General features: G+C 54.9%; 1 protein-coding gene across 1 annotated transcript; it reads right to left on the bottom strand.

Annotated features, from left to right (window-relative positions):
* Positions 1–7,253: 7,253 nt before the first annotated feature.
* Positions 7,254–12,060, bottom strand: RASD2 (RASD family member 2; the record flags this gene model as incomplete). The annotated part of the gene is made up of 2 exons (XM_082850268.1): positions 7,254–7,783; positions 11,790–12,060. The coding sequence occupies 2 exons, from the start codon at positions 12,058–12,060 to the stop codon at positions 7,254–7,256; spliced, it is 801 nt and encodes a 266-aa protein (XP_082706394.1).
* Positions 12,061–13,562: the final 1,502 nt, after the last annotated feature.

Genomic DNA, 13,562 nt, shown 5'->3' with positions numbered 1-13,562 from the left:
TTAGGAATAATATTTTAATGGCTCATCTGTATCGAGGGCTGATGATATGGCAGGCGCTGAGCTAAGAACTTTGATATTAAATATAATTACACTTATATTAAGTAGAATAATATGATTCTCCACCTCCAGGAAGTTCTTCCCTGGAAAATTCTATAAATCCCTAAGAGGCAGCTATAATTGTTACCTCCTTTGAGAAACCTTTCCTTCTGTCACCAGCAATTACTTCCCCGAATTGCAGTACGCCCCCTTCCCTGTGTGTCCTTCCCATCCCCCAAGATTCCCTGAGAGCCGTCTTCATCTGCCCCCAGCTCCTAGGGCTGGTCTGGGGACACAGAGAGCTCCGTGTTTGTGGAGTGAATATTCATTGTCAAATGGGTTTTTTCATTTTAGCTGTCTCTGTGAATTCCACGCCCCACGCTCCTGGACTGCAGCCATCCTCTCTGCTTCTTACTCATTTTGGATAAAATTGATTCGGGCTTTTCTTCTTGAGGTTTAATTTCTTATAAAAATGTTAGAGAGCTGAGAGTGTTCTCTCTTGGGGGCCAGCCTCCATCCCCATCAGGTAGCCCATCAGGATGCCGATCGCTCTGGAAAGCAAGAAAAGGTTTTCAGGCAGCTCACTCCATCCATCGCGGGCTCGGCTCTCCTCCCTGCCCCCTCCTCCGCGGTCATCCTCTCTCTTGATTGAAGCCACCGCCTCCACCTGTGTCCTGGATCGCCGCCCTCCCCATGTGTCCAGAGACCCCTCTCCAGCAATCAACACTTCCTCCTCTTCTGTGCTGTCATTCTCCTTCTCTTCTGGATCTTTCTCAAGAGCATTTCATCAAGTTCCAGCCTCTCCATCTTCAAAAATGGTAATAATACTAACAACGGTCCCTCTGGAACCCCTTGTCTCCTTCTGGTTTCTCTTCCACTTTCCAGCCATGCTTATGAAAAAATTTAAAAGAAAGAGAAAAAGGTACCCTCACTATTGGCTCGCCACCCCCTCCATTCACACGCTGTCTGTCCTTTAGTTGGGCTTCTTCCAGTGTCTTGTGGATGCCCTTCAGCCCCTTCGTGGCAGCTTTGACACCGGCACCCATCTATCCCTTTTCGAACCTTCCTGGTCCCCGGCTGCCAAGGCCCACACTCTGGTTTTCCACCTACCTCTCCTCTCTCCCTCTGCCTTCCTCCACTCTGTCTTTTCCTAAACCCTGGTGTTCCTCTGGGTCCTCTTTATACTGCCTGGTCTGTCTAGTCCACACTTTCCCAAGGCTGGCGTGACCCTCAGGTCCACCACTCAAGGTCGGACTTCTCTCCTAAGATTCAGACCCTCCCCTCCAGGTTCCTGCTGGTCCCTTGCACTTGAAGTTCCTTCGGGTGCCTCAAACTCCCCACCACTCAAACTCAACCCATCCTATCCATCCTGTGCCCATGCTCACGGCCTTCCAACCTGCACCCTGTCCTGATGGCGTCCCCACTTTGGAGACTGGTACCACTTACCATCCAGCTGCCCAAATGCCAATCCTGAGACCCGCCTTCGGCTCTCCACCCAATGCAACACCCCACAGCTGGCTTGGGAGCCCACGTCTTCAGTTCTACTACCTCGAATCCACCCTCTCTTCACCATCCCCTCTCACGCCCCTCCAACACATTCCCTGAAGCCAGAGTGGGCTTCCAAATGTGTAGCTGATCAGCCCTCTCTCTTCATTCCTCCATTGGTTCCTGATATATCTATTGAAGACCTACTGTGTGCCAGGCACTGTGTTACTCTGGGAGGACCTGTGCATTAGTCTTGTGTAGTTCCCACTCTAGCGGAAGAGACGTACAATAAACATACGCATTATAAAGAGTCAGGCGATGATCAATGTTATCAGGAAAGATGAAGCAGAAAAAGAGGGCGAACAGTGATGGATTAGGAGGGGATCTTAGGGCAGGAAGTCAGGAGAAGCTTCTCTGAGCAACGATAATGAATGAAGGGACCAAGTGAGCCAGTGGGGATTGTAGAGGAAGCACATTCCAGGTGGAGATAACTGCAAGTGCAAAGATCCTGTGGCAGCCTGGTGGGCATGACACAGTCTTACCACAATACCATAGTCCCCACAAGTAGGAACGTTCCTGTCCCACTGACCTCCTCTCCCCCAGCCTCCTCCCTGACCCACCTCCCAAGAACGGAGGAGAGAGAAACTGGAATTAGCTAAAAGGGAAGATGGAGAGTGAAAAAAGAGGAGGACATGCCCACCCTTCTCTTCCCCAAATTCTAGCTTTTTGCGCACAGCAGAACTCAGCTGGGGGAAGGACTTTCCTTCGAATGAAGACAGAAATGTCAGTCATCACATGGCCAGAGATTTTTAACTGAGGCTATATTGCCATCCGAGGTGCCTCTGGTATAGATGAGAAAAGTCATGGGACAGTCCCAGGTCTCGTGGAGGGATGGGGAAAGCAAAACCCAGAGCCACTTGGAAGAAACAGTGGGAGGTCAGAGCTGCCTTCTGATGGCGTCTACTGAGTGGAGCTTGTTGGAAGTCGGGTTGAATGCGAGTCCTGAGGTCCAGATCTGCTGCTTGAGGGTGGCTTCGTGGGGACAGTTAGCTGGCCAGCCAATCACTCCTCCTCTTCTTCCACGAGTCACCATTGGGTACGGGGCCACCTAGCAAGGAACTGTGTTTCCCAGCCCTTCTCATAGGTAGGTTTGGTCACATGACTGAGTCTTGCCAGTGGAAAGTGAGCGGAAGGGATGTGTCCAGGGCCCTGAAAAGAGCAGATGTGCAGTGTCTGCACTCTCTTCCCTTCACTTTCTGGCTGAACCTGAATGTGGCAGTGGCTTTGACCTTGCAGATGTGTCATGGTCCTAGAGATAGAGGAGCCTGAGACCTGGATGCCTGAATGATCAGGTGGAACAGAGCTGTACTCTGGCCTAGCGCACTCACCTTGGGCTTCTCCATGAGAGAGAAGTCAAGTTCTCCTCCAGCTACAGTGGCTGCACCCTTGGCAATGAGTGGCAGGGCATCTCACTCCCTGTGAATGACACCCGCCCAAGTTCTCTGAACCATGTTCAGACATCACACCCCAAACTCCTGGCTTCTCCCTCCAGAGAGAAGCTCCTAGCTGGCTCAGTTATGAAAGCTCTGGGGAGAAAACGTGCTTTGCAATCAGTGGTGAATTCTAGCTCAGCTCTGCCACTTACCAGCTGTACAATCTGGGGCATGTGCCTTTACCTGTCTGAGCCTCAGTTCCCTCATATGGGGATTCATAATCCTTCCTCATAGCTTTGCCTCCAGGATACAACAAGAGGCTGCAGGAACAGGCGGAGCCCAGCAGAGCCCCAGCTGGCCTCCCATCAGCCCCCACCAAGCCTGGATGCAGGCTGAAGTTTTTCTTTGGAATAAGTGACAGGTTCAGGGAGGTGGAACAGAACAAGTACTTAGAGTTCATAGCTCAGAATTCTCTGAAATCAGATTCCCAACGCTCCCTTCCTAGGCTGGGAATTAAGCTGGCTGTCCTGGGCTTATCTCTGAATGGTCTCCCCGTGAGGGGAATTTTCCTGCAACCTTATTCCACCCTCCGTACCAGGGCTACTTGTCAGGGGCATCTTCCTCCTCTGCCCCAGATTTCTGCTTGTTAACCCTATTCCAGGGTGAATCTGTGGGGTGCAAGGAGTGGGGCTGGGGCCGGGGCTGGAGCAAACGTGTTCTGTTTAGTAACGATCAGAATGTTGTGGGTTATGTAGTAGGAATATTAATTCCTTTTCGCAGAGAACATAAGGCTGTAAGGGGCTGTTCGTGTGCTGTCTGGTCCAGCTGTCCTCCCCACCTCCCACTTAGAGATGAAGAAACTGAAGCCTGGGAGAAGACAGGACTCGTTCACAGTCCCACATGGAGGGAGGGCATGGCAGAGGTGCCCCGGCTCCGATGCACCGTGGAAGGCTTGCATGGAAGGTGCGCCCCGCTACCTCTCTGTGTAGCCCTTCTTAGGGTGCAGTTCTGACCTGCAATGCAGAAGGGACTGTTCACCTCCACATCTCACATTTACAGAAACCAGGACTGGGAGAGCACCAGGGTGACTCGTCTCCCACTTTGACCTTCTCTGTCTGTCATGGGCAAAGGATGGGTGGGAAGCTGGGCTCCCAGTTAGGCAGAGGTCGGGAACTCTCCCAGGCTCACCTGGTTTTCCTCCACCATAGCCGGGCTCACCCTGCTTTGTGAATGTCCGCACAGGGGTCTCTCCCTCTGGACCGTGAGCCCTTGGCAGGCAGAGACCTTGTCCGCCTTCTCTCTGAACCTCCCTGCTCAGTGGTATTTGCTGAACTGCTCAAAAGCACAGACCTGTCTCCATCTCCCAGACACAAAATCCTTTCCTCACTCACACGGAGCCCAGACGGCCTCTGGTTTCAAGTCCCCGATCTGCCCCTTCACCAGCTGTGCCTTCTTGGAGAAGAAATTGAGTTCTCTGAGCTTAATTCCCCACCACAAGAAGGGGCTAATACGAGGAGCATGTTTCTTACGGGGCTGGAAGAGGTGAAGATGGAGTGAGAGTAGGGGTGTCGGTCACGCAGCAGGTGTGTGGCTGATTCCCTTCCCTTCCCTCTGCCGAGGGAGAACCTCGGTCCAAGGCGCCATGTTCGGGGTTGCATGGGGACAAGACCTTCTCCCCCCACCTCCACCTGCCATTCCCCTCCCATGTCCTGTCTCATTTCACACAAGGGCACACTGTGCTTGTCCAGTGTTTACCATCCAGAAAGTTGTAAGTTGTAAGTTGTATCAACCATACATAGACACGGGCCGTGTCCTGATCTCAAGGGTTGACAGTCCAAGCGAGGAGGCTGCCCATTGCTGACATTCAGGGCGGGGTAACACTTTATGGTGAGGTGTTCAGCACCGTCCCTGGTCTCTACCCACCAGGTGCTAATAGCATGCCACCCCCCTCCCCAGTTTTGACAATCAAAACTGTTTCTAGATATTGCCAAATGTTCTCTGGGTGGTTCTGGAAGCCACCCAGAACTTGGTCATATGGTGACCCCAAAGGGCTAATGGTCCATGGGGAGGCCTCTCCTGTCTGACCTGGCCACTCCTCCAGAGGGACATGAACAACTCAGCATACACCCCTCAGAGGGCCCGGGAGGGCCAGGGGTTTGATTCCCCCTTATTGTGGGGTTTTATTCCCCCCCACCCCGCCCTCCATGTACTTAACCTTGAAGGCTGACTCAGTGCTGACACACAGGGAAAGGGTACCAGGCAGGTGCAATTTGGGGAGGGAAAGGTCAGCTTTGGTTGGAGGGAGAGCCACACCTCTCCTTGGAAACACAGAAAATACACACGGTCAAGGACACGGCTTAGAAACAAACCCACTTTAATTGAGAGTGTACACAGAGATAGGGGGAAGCAGAGGTGTGACTGAGACCAGGCCACACACCTGTCCTGGCCAAGGTACCCGGTCTGCTTAGAGGGTTCAAGCTGGGGCCAGGTGTGGGCACAGAAGCAGGGTCAGAGCGGCTGCCTTGAGCAGCAGGGGCCAGGGTGGGGTGGGGGGTGTGCAGAGCTGAGGCCAGGGCACGTTTATGTCTGTGTGTTCATGTGTATGTACATGTATATACGTGGGCACAATGTACACAGAATCTACAGGAGCCCTCAAAGGCAGATTTGGGGACAGGGTCAGGGAGACAACACCTCAAATCCCTGAAGGCCCCAGGGGCTGAGGCAGCATCAAGAGAGGGGCACACCATGGTGCGTGCTGAATGCCAGAGCTAACCCTGCTTCTGCCACTCGTAGGCTTGCTGTGTGACCTGGAGCAAGTTACTTACCCTCTCTGGGCCTCAGATTCACTAGATGATCACTAAGGTTCCTTGTGGCCCTGAACTTCAATAGTTTCAAGGAGGTTTAAAGTATAAAATGTATTTTTTAAGAGCCTTTGGTCCACGGGTTCAAATCCCACCACGCCTGGTACCCAGCACAACCCCATCACAGCCACCAGGAAAAGGCCCACTGGGAGTTCTTCCTACCTGCCTCTCCCAGGCTCAGCTCTGGCTCCCAGCTGCTCTTCCACGCCTGCCAACAGCTGCGTGTACAGAGACAGTAGGGCAGCAGGGTGGGCAGCGGCCAGGCGGGGGATGGGAAAGTGGCCAGAGCCGGGGAGGCTTGGCCTCGGGGCCGTAAAGTGCATTGCTCATCCTCTTTGTTTCCTAGCACAGGGTGGACCCAGCACCCAGCAGGCGCTCAATAAATGCTTGAGGAACCAGCACAGTAGAGGACAGCCCGGTCCCAGGGGGAGCTGCGTCCGGAACTAGCCGGGAGGCGGAGCTGGGGCATGTCACTTTGCCCTGTGAGTCTCAGCCATCCCCTCTGGGAAATGGAGGCAAGAGGAGAAGCTGCCCCCGCAGGCCCGCCCCGCCTGTGTGAGTGTGAACGGTGGTGCTCAGTAGCGGGCAGCGTCCAGCTGCAGACAGGCCACAGAAACCCCATCTGGAATGGGGGACGAAGGCGTCCCCAGTGGAGGCAGTGGATCTGAACTGGTGGGGGGCCTTGCTAACGAGGGGTCACTAGGCTTTTACAGTACAGCGATTTCCATTCCTACTGGGAACACGACGTAACAGCTGCAACAACAAAGCACAACTAGCAGACGAGAGGAACCTGGGAGAAGAGGCTGAGGAAGGCGGTCCAAGAGATGGCCATGGGCCAGGCGACGTAGCCACGCCTCCTTCGAACACACAGACACCCCTGGCTCAATGTCGGGGGCAGCTGAGGGCCAAGTTGGGGGGCAGGGGATAGAACCAGCTGAGCCAGAGGGTAAGCGTTTCAGGATGGGGTGGGAGGAGATTCCCAGCTGTCTCTTAAACCAAGCTGGGTCTTCCACCAGGACAGCGGAGCCCTCTCCCAGCTGGCTCTGGGTATCATTTTTTTTCTGGGATGTTCCAGGAGTCTCCATCGGATGCAGGGGTCCTGGCCCCTCTGGCCCCTCAAGCAAGCTCTGACTTGGGTCCTGGCTTAAGTTCAGATGTCATCGAACCTTGCCTCTTGTCCTGCAGGGATTCCCCTCCCAACCCACGGAGAAGCTGAAACCAAGAGCGAGTGGTGGAAAGGAGGAATCAGAGGGAAGTGGTTGAAGGCAGGAGACTGCACAGAGGCTGGAGGCTGGGGTCCTCCAGTCTGGCGCCAAAGGTCTTAGAACGTGACTGCTGTTGGGGTCTCATGGGGGGAGATGCGGGCAGCGGGCACCCGGGCCCACGCCCCCCACCACCGTAAGGCACCGCCCAAGCCCCACCCCAGCGTCCCTCCTGCTCACTGGATGGTGCATTTGTCCCGCTCGCGGGCCTGGCCCTCCCGGAGGACCTTGGCCTTGATGTATTTGAGGTCACTGTTGACGCTGGGGCGGCGGGCAAAGGGCGAGACCATGCCGTAGGCGTCCATGTCCTTGACTCGGCGCATGCAGAAGGGCCTGGGGTGGAAGGCGTCCCCGTACTGCACGGAGATCTTGCGGTGCAGGGCGGGGCTCATCTCGTGCGGCAGCTTGGCCATGCTGAAGAGCACGTAGAACATCTCGTCCACGTTGGTGTTCTTCTTGGCCGACACCTCGAAGTAGGCACAGTTCCCGTCGCCCGACACCAGCAGCTCGGCCTCGGTGGTGGGCACCTGGCGGCACAGCTCGCCGTGGTCGTTCTTGTTGCCGCAGATGACCATGGGCAGCTCTGCCACTTCCTTGGTCTTGTTCTTCAGGCAGGACTTGACCTCCAGGATCTGCTTCTGGAGGCGCTTGACCTCGTCAAAGGATTCCCGATTATCCAGACTGAACACCAGGATGAAAACGTCGCCTGTGGGGAGAGGAACCCCAGGCGGTGAGTTCACAGGCGCCTCCTGACCGCACCACACCCCCTCGCCCCTCCCCGCTCCTTGACTTGACCTTCACAGTGACTCTAGCCGGGAACTGCTATTATTCCCCCCATTTTCCAGAGCAGAAGACTGAGGCCCAGAAGGTTAAATCCCTTGTCACAGAGCTAATACGTGGCACAGCCTGGTTCAAACACAATGAATCAGCCCTACATTTCCCGGCAGGGCTGGAGACAGGGTGAGTGATTTGTGAGTTTGTGTGGACTGTGTTAGAATAATAAGAAATACAGGGGCTTCCCTGGTGGCGCAGGGGTTGAGAGTCCGCCTGCCGATGCAGGGCACACGGGTTCGTGCCCCAGTCCAGGAAGATCCCACATGCCGCGGAGCGGCTGGGCCCGTGAGCCATGGCCGCTGAGCCTGCGCGTCCGGAGCCTGTGCTCCGCAACGGGAGAGGCCACAACAGTGAGAGGCCTGCGTACCGCAAGAAAAAAAGGAAATACAGTTTCCACAAGAGCAGGGGTCTTGCTGTTCAGCGCACACCCCCAGGGCCTGGGATGCATAGTTGGAACGCAGAGTGTTGGCATCAGGCAGGCCTCGGTTCACCTCTTGCCCCCTCCACTCACTGGCCACACGGCCTTCAGCGGGTCACACCACCTCTCTAAACCTCAGTTTCCCCATCTGTCCCATGCAGGATGCTTTTGAAGGTTTGATGAGATAATGAATGGAGAGTGACACGTGCTCAGTGATCTCGGGTCTCAAAAGACCCGAGAACAAGTACCTGCGAGAGTCGCATGGGTTCCCCCTTGACTCCTCACGGAACATCTGTGAGGGAGATTTCATTACTTTCATGTGATAGGTGAGCCAACTGGGGTTCAGAAAGGGTGCACAACCAGCCCGAGATCACACAGCTCAGGTGTGGCCAGGCCGAGATGTGGACCCGATTCTGTCCTCACCTGGCTGGTCCTGGCGCACACAGGTGTCCTCTGATTCTTGAATAAATCATGGATGAACAAGTGAACACTAGCCTCCCAGGCCCACGCTACCCCTGCTACAACTCGCTGCATCCCTCAGCGCAGGTCTTTGAAACAGGGATGATGGGGAGGTGGCAGGCGAGGGGGGGAGGTTGAGAGAGGGCTGGTACCTCCACCCCAATTTCCACATCTCACTACAGTGATCACAGTCTCGCACTCAAAGTACCTTTTGCACTTTGACTTAAACTCTCGAGAACCTGTGGGGAGATGTTAAGAGCCCTATTTTATAAGAAACCGAGGCTCAAAGGTGCCCGGGACTGGCCCAGGTTCTCGAGAGGAGAATCAAGTGATACCAGCTTCTGGGAGCACTGCTGCCTCCTTGCTCTGGACCCCCGGGGCACGCCATTTGTCCCCCTCAGAATAGCACACGCCACGTTCAGGACCAATGATGCTCTCTGGAGCAGAGGGAGATGTCGTCACGGCGCACAGTGGGTGTTCATAAAGCTGGTTGTGTGGACGGGGTGGGACGGGATGGAGGACGGTGTGGGCAGTTTAGAAAGGCACTTGCAAGGCAGCTGGCCTGGCAACCGTTTCTGCTTAGGCTGCCAAACCCATCCCGTTAAGGCGAATCCCGGGCCCCTGAGGGCTCTGCAGTCTTGACATATCCAGGTGAAAGGCTGTGACGCCAAGCTTCAGAGACGCCTGGCTGGCAGCTGGAAGGAGAGCTGGCGGCAGAATTAATGGCTTTCAGGGGCTTCCGTGGTGGCGCAGTGGTTGAGAGTCTGCCTGCCAATACAGGGGACACGGGTTCGAGCCCTGGTCTGGGAGGATCCCACATGCCGCGGAGCAACTGGGCCCGTGAGCCACAACTACTGAGCCTGCGCGTCTGGAGCCTGTGCTCTGCAACAAGAGAGGCCGCAATAGTGAGAGGCCCGCGCACAGTGATGAAGCGTGGCCCCTGCTCGCTGCAACTGGAGAAAGCCCTCGCACAGAAACGAAGACCCAACACAGTCAAAAATAAATAAATTAAAAAAAAAAGAATCCTTCCTTATTAAAAAAAAAAAAAAAAGAATTAATGGCTTTCAGAATTTGCTGTGTACCAGCACCAGGTTGGAAAATGAGGCACGGGCTGGTGAGTGAAAAAAGCAGGCAGCAGGCAGATGTGCTTGGAATATGTGCACGTAAAAATGAGACGAAAATACTCTCCGTTATGGGGACACAAATGTGAATGTCAAAGTGTTCATGGGGGGCCTGGAAGACTGATGGGGTGGCTACCTCGGGGGAGGGGGCAGGAGCCTGCGGTTGGGGGCATGGGGCAAGGGGGCTTTTTAGCCTTATCTGTATGTTTAGAGGAGGGTGTATTTGTGTAATTAAAAATTAACTTTGGAAATACGCATGCGGTCGCTCTCCACATCTACTCTCTCCCTCCGTTAGCCTTATTTCTGTGGGTGGGCACCCAGTCCCCTCCCCATGGCCAGGAGAGCAGACATCCTTGCAATCTCCATCGAGTCCTGGAAATGCCCCCCACGCAATTTCCTGCAGTTCTCGCAGCCGCCCTGGGAGGAAGCAGGTTATGTCCATTGTGCAGCTGGGAAGACTGAGATCCAGACTTATGGTCACACATCTAAGCCGTCAAGTGGTAGAGCCAGGACTGGAACCCAGGTCAGCCCAGGCTCCTTCTGCCCACACACTCCCTCTCCAAAATGTGGGGTGGGACAGTCTGAGTGTGATCTGGGTCAGCTGGTCAGTGAGGACCGCCGGAAGAGGAAGCTGTCTGTCCAGGGCACTCAGGGAGGAGTCTTGGCCGGGCCGTGGGGAGAGGGGCGGGCATGGCTAGGGTTTCTTGGTGTAGAAGTATCTTGATTTGCGGGCTTGTTTTAGTGATTCCTTCCCTTCATCACCGCCCAGCAGTGGCAGGTGCAGGGTTTAGGAAATGGGCCTGCACAGCCCATGGCAGGCATACTGCAAATGTAGGTTTAAGACCCATAATTCTTGAGCACTTACCTTCCAATCACCAAGCACTTTTCCTATATTAACTCATTTAAATTCTCACAAAGACCTTTGGAATGGGTGCTCCTGTGATGCCAACTTACAGATGAGAAAACTGAGGCACAAAGAGATGAAGTCACTCGCTCAGAGGGACAAAACCAGGAAGCAGTGGAACCAGGACTCGGACCCAGGCAGACCAGTTTCTGGACCTGTCCTCTTAACTACCACACAAAACTGCTTGAGTGATGAAAATCATGGCCCAGTCTCACATCTCTACCTGGCCCCTTAGTCCCCCACAATCTCCTCCCTCCCCACCACCCCCAGCCGGGCCAAGAGGCTACAGGATAGCCCAGTGGTAAAGCATGAGAGCCAGACTGTCATTTACCAGCTGTGCTATCACCTGGAGTAACTCAACCTCTCTGGGCCTCAGTTTCTCCACTTGTAAAATGGAGGCAAATACCTGTCTCCTAGGTTAGTTGTGAGGATTAAAGAAATACATGCCAAGCTCTAGAAACAGGCCCAGGCACACAGCTCTTGTTAAGTGTTAGCTATTGCCATGGCCGTGACTGTGATTATTACCGAGTTCCCAGCATCCGCAGCCCCTCTGGCTGATCACTGCCTGGGCCCGGCCCCTGCCTCTCTGAGAGGTGGAAAAGCCCTGCCGTGTTCATAGATCAGAGCCCGACAGACTGACCCCGGGCGCTGGAGCTCTGCTGGGTCACCCCCACAGAAGGAAGGCAGCAGCTCCTCTGTTCCCCGGGGAGGTAAAGCCCCAGTGCAGAGTCTACCAGTTCCTGATCTGGAAGGCAGCGCCAGCAGTCATGAGCAATCGATCCAGAGTCAGACAGAATGGAACTGGGGACCTGGCTCCATCCTTTGCTCGGGAAGCAGCAACTCCTCTGTGACCCCCACAGTGCTAAGGGGGCTCGTCGTGAGCTTCATCTCAGATAGGCAAGTGCCTTGCAAACTGTAAAGTACCGAGCACACACGCTCACATACTCAAGCACCTGCGCCCACCCCTGGCACCCACCTGTGAGGATGGAGAGCCTGCGCATGGCAGGGAAGGGGTGGTTGCCAGACGTGTCCAGGATGTCCAGCTGGTACATGTCGCCGCGAATGTTGTAGACCTTCCGGTGGAAGTCCTCGATGGTGGGCGTGTACTGGTCCTCGAAGCGGCCGTTGAGGAAACGAGAGACGATGGAGCTCTTGCCCACCCGCGAGGCGCCCAGCACCACCATGCGGTACGAGTTCTTGGCGGGCACACTGAGTGTGCAGTTCCCGCTGGACAAGGTCTTCATCATGGCTCGGGGCTGTGGCAGAGAGCCGGGAGTCGGCATCAGGAGGCCCGAGGCCCGGCCTCGCAGCCCTTCCTGGAAGCCTTGGCCTCCCCTGCCGGCCACCTGTCTGGTCTCAGTTTTCTGTCTGTACAATGGGAACACTGGACTGGGGTCTTTCTAAAGGCCTTGGAGTTCTGCCTACTCATCCATCTCATTTCTTTCTTTCCTCCTTCATTCATCCACCCATTCACTCATTCACTCACCCTTGCGTTCATTCACCCCTTATTTATTTGTTTGTTTGTTTGTTTATTTAGGCAGCACGGGACTGCTGCGGCTTGACTCCTCGCTGTACCACTAACTCGCTACTGCTCTTGGGTAAGGAGCTTAACTTCCCCGGAAGTCACTTTTCTCATCAGAACTTTCTACAGGAGCCTCTTGGGCTTGTGGGAGAGGCCGAAATGGATCCAAGCTCCAAACCCCAATTAAAGATAAGTAACCTCCAGGGGCTCCATCAGGCCCACCCAAAGGCCATTCACAGTCCAGCCACCCTCGCTTCCTATCTCAGCAGCTGCCAGCGTCCCCCCCGGAACCCCTGGTGAGCTTGAGCTCTGCTGGTACCTGCCTCCAGCCCTCAGCCCCTCCCCAAGAGCACCCTCTTCCCTTCAGCAGAGTCTGGCTCAAATGCTACCTCCTCTCTGAAGGCTTCTCTGCCTCCTGCCAAACCCAGCAGGAAGCCACCCACCCACCTAGAGAAGACGAGCTACAAATGGGTGCAGGCCTGCTGAAATACAGATCTCCTCTGCCCTCAGCAGGCTGCCGTACAGGGTGGTGCAGGTGGGGCGCTGCACAAGGCCCCCGGCTGGGTGGGAAAGGGGGAGGCCGTCTTATTTGGAGTTCCTCTGCTCAGAGAAGGCACCTTTTTGCAATCTGCACAAAGGGCTGTGGTGCTAACTGTGACTGGTCCCCACCCCGTGATGCCCCAGGTCAGTAGCCTGGAGAGCCTCATTCCTTTACCCCCCGGCACTCTCCAACATCGTAAATGTCTACATCTGCCATGACGCTAAGAGACTTCAGGTGGAGACACCTCTTGTGTGTGTTTTCTGGCACACGACCTGTTCAGGGAGTTCTCCTTGCCTGACTGAGAACCGCCGTGCAGTAAAGCGGCTCTCAAAAAGACCTTTATAAAAGCTCTGATGGGTAGCATTTGTCAATTTCCATGAATCCTCCCACCATGGCCGACGCCAAGCTACCAAGATGATCTCAATGAATGAATTGCAAAGGGCCGCACACGATAAGCCGGCTCAGCCCACCACTGACCCAGGCCTGGAGCCATGACAACAATCACCAGTAACCAAGCCCTGCAGTGTGCCAAGCACTGTGCTAAGTATAGAACGATAATAACAGCTGACGTTTATTTTGCAGTTAATATATGCAGAGCGGTCCAAGTGCTGAACGTGTACTAACCTGCTTCATCCCTCAGGAACCCCAGAAGGTAGATGGTTACCCCAATTTACAGATGAGGAAAC

Source organism: Leucopleurus acutus, assembly GCF_964270905.1.
Source record: "Leucopleurus acutus genome assembly, chromosome: 11".
Lineage (NCBI taxonomy): Eukaryota > Metazoa > Chordata > Mammalia > Artiodactyla > Delphinidae > Leucopleurus > Leucopleurus acutus.
The sequence above is the reverse complement of the archived record's forward strand: the minus strand, read 5'-3'. Positions and strand labels throughout refer to the sequence as shown.